Source organism: Tursiops truncatus, chromosome 12 (genome assembly GCF_011762595.2).
Source record: "Tursiops truncatus isolate mTurTru1 chromosome 12, mTurTru1.mat.Y, whole genome shotgun sequence".
In the NCBI taxonomy this organism is placed as follows: Eukaryota; Metazoa; Chordata; class Mammalia; order Artiodactyla; family Delphinidae; genus Tursiops; species Tursiops truncatus.
In genome coordinates, this window is record NC_047045.1 from 73,640,612 (window position 1) to 73,648,597 (window position 7,986).

The 7,986-nt window shown below is 40.2% G+C and overlaps 1 protein-coding gene across 1 annotated transcript in view; it reads right to left on the bottom strand.

Moving 5' to 3' along the window:
• KATNA1 (katanin catalytic subunit A1) overlaps positions 1-7,702 on the bottom strand; it is a 38,404-nt gene extending 30,702 nt beyond the window's left edge. Inside the window, exons 1-3 of the mRNA XM_019951846.2 lie at positions 7,566-7,702; positions 1,561-1,735; positions 43-200 (exon numbers count right to left, since the gene is read on the bottom strand). Of these exons, the coding sequence (XP_019807405.1) occupies positions 43-200; positions 1,561-1,722 (320 nt within the window). The 5' untranslated portion in view covers positions 1,723-1,735; positions 7,566-7,702. The remainder of the gene's footprint in view (positions 1-42; positions 201-1,560; positions 1,736-7,565) is intronic.
• Positions 7,703-7,986: the final 284 nt, after the last annotated feature.

Below are 7,986 nucleotides of genomic sequence, written 5' to 3' on the forward strand. Positions count from 1 at the left end.
AGTTTTCCGTGCCAGTGTGTTTCTTAAAGGGTCTCCACTTACCTTCGTTCAACAGGCACAGGCAGGGACCAGACTTCTCCCTCGGATGCTGGAAGCTCATGCTGTGCAGCTTTTAATGGAGTGCTGTCTAGTTTAAAGCTTTCTAGTGTTTTCATGATATCCTTAACGTGTTTAGCTTCCACATTTATTTCCTGCCAAACCTGATTTCAAAGGAGAATATGGCGCTTTAAATTTCTATAACTAATAAATCACTGCCAAGATTAAGTTGGGCCATTTATTAAAGATGTCAGAAGCCTCCATTTTGACATCAGATATCCAGGAAACCATACCAAAATATTCTGTTGAAATTTTAATAATGGTTCATGAATTCTTTATTTCTAATTGCAAAATTAATTCTGATAAAATGAATTAAGTATCCTGGCTAATGAAGCCATCATGACTGACTTATGGTTCTTATTCAAAATGCATAACAAATTTAAAAGTTAGCTGTAACTTCAAAGTTTGGCAAAAACAATACTTTTGCAAGTTGCGCTTTGATGGTTCTTATGCTACTTAATTGACTTTAAAAATGCTGATCAGAATCCACTAATTTCATAACTGCATCCCACAGTTTGAAAAATAAAGCTTCAGAGGATAAATGGCTCAATCCACACACAACCAATATATTTTTTTTAAAAGCAGCCTTGACTCAATTTTAAAACTATACACACACACACACACACATACATGAAACACTGAAATGAAGTTAGTAATATTTGGTTTTAAAACTAAATGATTTAAATATCCTTATAAAAAAGCTCAGACTTTTTAAGTAAAAGCTGCTGGCCTAAGAACAAAAGGTCTTAGAAGTCTTTCAGTGACAAATTTAAGACTCTTTATGAAATAAAGTGTTTTCCCCTTCTAATGTAAAATACGCAGAGGCAGACTTAAGGAAAGAGGTTAAGTTCAAAGAGGTAGAGTATTTCTCTCTTTTAAAGAAATTTAGGACAAATATGGAATACTATGAAAAAAGCAGTTTAGTAGAATCTGAGGGATAATACTCTACCTAAAAGACCAGCACAAAAAGACTATTAATTTCTATAATATTTCTCTCCTGTGACATTGTTGAACCCTATTATAAATGCCATATTCAACTGGACCTGTTTATAGTTTCTACCTATAAACTTCTACTGGTCCTCAGTGACTGAAGTTCCTCAAGTGGGATGCAAGTATGGTCTGCTTTATGATGTTCTATAGAGAATATGGTACTTGTGAGATTCAGGTGTCATCTGCAGTTTCAATAATGGCTTAATAAAGTCAATTCTAATTTTACCAGGTAAAAATGCGATCTAGAAAAAAATGCCAAAACCATTACTATTAGATTCCAAAAATTAGAATAACTGAGAACTCATCATACTGATGATGGCGAATATGGACTAATATAATAATCAAGTTTTAAGAAACATTATATACAAATCCATGTAATAAATTATACACTCTTAACGTAAAGCTGCAAAAGCACTACCTATTTACATCTGAGTATTTTAAACTATTAAAACAAACATCAGTCATGTTTCTTACCTGTTGCCATTTCTGCTGGAGGTATGTATCTTTGACTGAGTATAGATACTTGTTCATTTGATCAAGAACTCCCTGATAATAGACCACTGCAGAGTCATAATTTCCCAGCAATGCATATTCACGGGCCAATTTTACATTCTCACTAATCATAAGAAGACTCATGCTCAATTATAAGCTAAAAAAGAAAGAAACATTTAATATTACCTCTTAAAAATAAGTACTACAAAGAGTTTTTTAAAAGTATACTTTCCAAGGATCCCTGAAGACACTCACAATGTACTTTCCATCTCTATACATTTGTTCATGCTAATTTCCACTCCTTCAAAGAAATTTCTCAGGTTCCCACAGTCAAACCCTACCTATGTGTCAAAACCCCACTCAGATGGCAATTCTCCCAGTATGTCAACCTTCTGAACTTCCCAGTTCAAAATAAGCCCTCCCCCTTCTAAAGTCCCCTGGCACTTTACTGGGACCTTCATCTCAAGGCACTTGTCTACCTTGAATCTCTAAGTTCTTTTAGAGCAGGATTTACAGAGGAAAGGTCTGAGATGGTAACTTCAGTGCGTGACATACAAGTCTTATTGAACATCTGCAGAACAAATGTAGAATGTTAGATCATTTTTTGGAGGACACTGTGACACAGCAGAAAACACACGTGTTTTGAGGTTAGAAGAATCTTGGTTGGAACTGTAATTTTGCCACCTTTGTCAAGCCCCTTAACTTTAATGAGCCTTAGTTTTTAAATCCGTAATTGGGATAGTAACTATTTCCAAGAGTTGCACTAGAAGGAATAAATGGCTATTTAGAGTCCCTACCATAGTACTTGGCAAAGAGTAGGTCTTCAATAAATGCTGAATGCATCTTCCCTGAAACTTTCCATATACAAGAACTAAGCATAGTCTTTGTACTTAGTAGGATGTGGATATACGGATATGGGGTTTTTATAGGTGGGTTTTTACCTACCCTCTAGACAGAAGCTAATTCCAATTACATAAAAATTGGCCCAGAAAACAAGGGGAAAACTGATCAACTTTTTATGAGGTGAGAATCGCCTCAATTTCAAAACTAATTAACAGCAATAAAAAGTCTATTTCACTTATGAACATGATGTGGTAATCTTAAATAAAAGATTAGCTAACTAAAAAAAAGAAAAAAAACGATTAGCTAACTAACAATGTATCAGCGCGCATTCTCTCTCTCTCTCTCTCTCTCTCTCTCTCTCCATGACCAACACAGGAATGCAATTATAATCTAAGTTGAGAAAATCCATCCTTGTAATTCCTCACACTAACGGACAAAAGAACTTCATACAAAATCATACAAAAATGGGTAGCGGGCTTCCCTGGTGGTGCAGTGGTTGAGAATCTGCCTGCCAATGCAGGGGACACAGGTTCGAGCCCTGGTCTGGGAAGATCCCACATGCCGCGGAGCAACTAGGCCCGTGAGCCACAATTACTAAGCCTATGCGTCTGGAGGCTGTGCTCCGCAATGAGAGGCCATGATAGTGAGAGGCCCCGCGCACCACGATGAAGAGTGGCCCCCACTTGCCGCAACTGGAGAAAGCTCTCGCACAGAAACGAAGACCCAACACATAAATAAATAAAATTTTTAAAAAATGGGTAGCACAGAAAGGCATAAAGCGTAATTCATGGAAGGGAAATCCCAAATGGTTACAAGTACAGATACTAGTAATAGAAGAATGCAATGAGAGACTCCTTTTACATTTACCAGATTAAAAAAATTAATAAATCCAATAATACTAAGTATTGGCAATTATTTGGGAAAAAGGACATTCTCACATACAATGTGTGGGCAGAAACTGGTATAATCATTTTGGAGAGCAATCTGGCAGTACTTAGAGAAATTCTGTATGCATATATCCTACGACCCTGCAACCCTACTTTTCTGTAAATATTCCAGAGGAAATTTCACACAGATCCACAAAGGGACTTGTTTTTGGATGTTAATGACAGAACTGTTTGAGAAATCAATAGCTGGAGGTAATCTATCTATTCCCTGCTAAGAAAATAGATAAGGAAATATGGTGGATGCACCCTATGGAATACTACGTAGCAGATGGAAGCAATGAACAAAATATGCAAATAGCAACATGGATAGATCATCAAAATACAGGGTTAGGTGTAAAAAATACTTAGACATAGAACAAGGTCTAAGTGCCAAGATCATCTTATAAACTTAAAATTATGCTATATTTATTGGGCTGGCCAAAAAGTTTTTCCATAAGATGTCATGGAAACTGTACGAACTTTTTGGCCAACCCAATATATATGGTGAATAAAACACTCTTTTTTTTTTAAAGGACACATACACACCGAAGAACATATATTAAATATATTACAGTGTCTGTGGAGGGTGAGATAGGGAAATATGAATGAAGAAAGAGGATGGAGGGTAGGGGAGTAACCAAAAATAAATACAACAAAAGAAGGGCCTTATATCCATCAATAATCACAGAGACCCTGTAAGGTGGCTCTCAATGACCTCTGCTTCCTAGTGTCCATACCCTTATGTAATCATCTCCCCTTGAATGTGAGCTTGTAACAAACAGAATATACAAAAATAATGGAACATCATTTCTGAGATTAGACTGGGACTTCCACCTTGCTTACTATCTTTTGCTCTCTCGTTGGACTACTCTAAGGGAAAACCAGCTACCATGTTGTGAGTTGCCCAGTGCAGAGGCTCACATGGCAAAGAACTGATGGAGGCCCAAGGGCAACAGCCAGTGAGGAACTGAGGCCCCCAGTCCAACAGACCAGAGGAACTGAATCCTGCCAACAACCATGTCAGGGAGGCAGGAAGTTGGATCCTCCCTCAGCTGACCCTTGAGATAAATGCAGCCCTGATTGATACCTTGACTATAGCCTGTGCAAGACCCTGAATCAGAAGCACCTAGCCAAGTTATGCCCAGAGCCTGACCAAAGAAACCGTGAGACAATGAATGTTTGTTGTTTTAAGCCATTAAGTTTTCTGGTAATTTGTCATGAAGCAATACAGCTAAGAACTAAGGTCTATAAGTAATTCAAGACTGAGCATCTGGGGTCCAAAAGAAAAGCAAAAAAAATCCCGTGACTGAAAAGTATGACCACTGATAATATTCCATCTTTTTTTTTTTTTTTTTTGCTGTACACGGGCCTCTTACTGTTGTGGCCTCTCCCGTTGTGGAGCACAGGCCCTGGACGCGCAGGCTCAGCGGCCATGGCTCACGGGCCCAGCCGTTCCGCGGCATGTGGGATCTTCCCGGGTCGGGGCACGAACCCGTGTCCCCTGCATCGGCAGGCGGACTCTCAACCACTGTGCCACCAGGGAAGCCCATAATATTCCATCTTAATAAGAGCTCTGTGGTCAGGGACCATGGCTCTCTGCTATTTTATGGATATATCCCCAGCATCTAGAACCATGCTTCCTTTCACACAGCAGATACTCAGTAAATCTTCGAATGAATGAATACTGTCAGGTTTTGTCTAACTACTAAGATTTCTTACTTTTGTCCAGTTTCTGACCCTCAGCACTCTCACACTACTTGATCCTCAAATCACCCCTACCAGAACTGTGCGACTGCTTTTGCTCTGAAGCTATATATGCCCTACGGTGACGCCTAGCCTGAGCAATAATGTTATAAGGGTACAGCTGGAGCTGGCTGCTGGCAGTATATCGCTGATCTGGATAAGCACAGATAGCAAGACTCCAACGTCTCTTCCTTCTCTCTCTCTTTTCCTTAACAGGCTCCCTCCAGATCTTTCTTCCCTTTCCCCAACTAAAAAAAAAAAAATCTAAATTGTTACTTATATATAGGTTGTCCCTTTGTATTTCTGAGGGCCAGGGCTCAATGTTCCAAAATTCACAGAAGTCACTCCAGGCCTTCTCTGAAGGTTCCGTGTTATGGATACTTCTTTCTAGTCAGATAAAATTCCTGAGGAGCCAATGAATCGACATTTTCTAACAAACAAATGTAAAGTCAATCCAAGGCCACATTAAAAATGACCTGAAAAATTCTTGGTTATCAAAGAAATGATGTGTTTACTGAAAATGTATCAAAATACCATGCAATGAATAAATGTTAGACAAAAAACAAATTTTCCTATTCTTAGTATCACACATTCTTCTTCTCAAATGAAGGTCAACACTGTAAATTTATGAGATTCTTCAATTTTCAAGAATATATCCTTATCATTGCCAAAATTACACTTTAGGAAGACAGAATTTGGGTCTACCTGACACAATATCTGGCAGTACTTGAAGAAATGAATATATGTGAAGAAAAGTCTGTAGACCAAAGTTTAACCACAGTGAACTGTAAACACTACCTGTTGGTTCAATTAATAGAAAATGAGATTATAAAATTATAAAAACTGAGACTGTCCAAAAACACACTGTTGGTTTTTAAAGAGATTATTAAAGAGAAAAATAAACATAAGCATAGGTGATGCATGCTTTATCTCACAGCAAGCTTTTCCTTTACATGATCCTTCCTATCAGAACCACCCTTTTGCTTAAGTGTACTGAGTATTTATCTTAATGACTAAATTCATTTATTTAAACTAAGTAAGATGCAACATGAAATTTTAATTCAAATAAGTCAAAATTTTTTAAACACTAAAAACTCAATATTACAGCAAAATTTCTAGCAAACTTAATGTGATGCTGTGTGGTCCACAAAGAGTATCTTTTTAGGCAGTCAAACAGCTAAAAAACAAACAATCCAGAACCATTGTTGTAAACAGAAATTCAACATTGTTTTTAATACAGTAAATTCTACAAGATTCTCTAATCCTTAGTATTTGTCAGAATTGTGATACCAGTTTCAAAATAAGATGCAGAATCCGTTGTAGACTATATAATATGCCTAATACTGAATCTATAAAATGTAAAAAGGTCTTGAATAACCAATGCCATAAAGGAGCTTTATATAACTTTTCATAGTCTAAGAAAGCTGGAAAGTCGATTGGCACTGCCTTTTTTTTTTTTAAGATATGAAACAAGTCACAAGTTATTAATACTAATACAAGACAAAGAGTTTTGCCACTATTTCTTTGTGTGAGAACTCAATGATTACAAAAACCATCTCCTTTGGAAAAGAAAATAAGGCTGCACACTGAGATATTTAGGCCTGTATGAACATCACAAGAATCTTTCAATACCTTGGTGTTCTAGCATTGTGACTATGGGGCAAAGATTTATCGCACACATTCTAAAACGTTAGGAATGTCCTCAGCAGTATCTAAAGGTCTGATTTCAAAGAGGAAGACAAATGAGTTGTTTCAAGAGAGGAGCTATGTTAGTAACTGATATAAATGTTAGTAACTGATATAAAAATGGCACTTCGCAGTTAAAAGAGAAAATTATTTTTGAGTAAATAAGGGCCTGAGACTATCCACTGCAAAGCATTAAGGACCCACGTTCATCGCTAACTTCATCACCGTATAATATACAGTATGAAACAAAGTTTCGAGGGATACGTTTTGTAAAAGGTACCGACTCTAAACAAAAAGGGCCATAGCCTCCCAGAGGACGCCCGGCTCCAGAATAAACTAAATAAGAAAGAACATCCTCAACAATAGCACACCTACCTAACAAAACATAAGAAAGGAAGCTGCATCCCCAAAGTCAAGGCTTTTGGTGTTTTTTTTAGGGTAGAGGGTTTCGGGCGGGGGCGTGGACGAATTCGGGAGAGGACCCGTCAAAAAAGCGAGGAAATAAAAACAGGTTGTCTCGGCCGGAGACTTCTCTAAGGAGACAGGCCTAGAGTGGGATCGGCAGGAGCCCTCAGAAGTCTCCGGCCGGACAAGACTCCTCCGGTAGGGGGAACCGTCATCCGAGCCACAGGTGTCAGCGACAACAGCAAGAACCTAGGACCTCGGCGCAGGCACCGGCAAGTTCACAGCAGAATGCGCAGCGGGATCGCATCACAGGCTCCCGAATCCCTCGCCGACCCGGCCACGTGGGTCGGGGATTCCCAGGAGACCTAGAGAGCCAACACTCACCTGTGTCTCCGAGGCTCCTCGGGAAACCGCCCAGCGGCAGGCGGAGCGGGAGGGCCGAGCGGGGCACCGGGCAGCGATGAAGGACGGCCCTGCCCTGTCCTGTCCCAACCACCCTGTTTTGTGCTCACGGACCCAGCACTGCCTGGTCACCAGTCTCGGGGCGCTGCTTCCACTCTCCGAGAATTTGAAGGCAAACCCGCCAGGGTCACTTCCGGCGTTGAGGGGAACCTCGGTGACTCCGGCGCAAGCTGGGCTACGCCCCGGGAGCGAGGACGCCGGGCGGCGTGCGCGCGCCTGGCGCCGGTTGGGCGGGGTCGACAGAAGTGGGGCGGGGCCGACGAAGGTGGGGTGGGGCCGACGGGGAGCGCCTGCGCAGTCCCGCGCCACAGCCTCCCGCGCGGACTGGGCAGGGGCGGGTAGT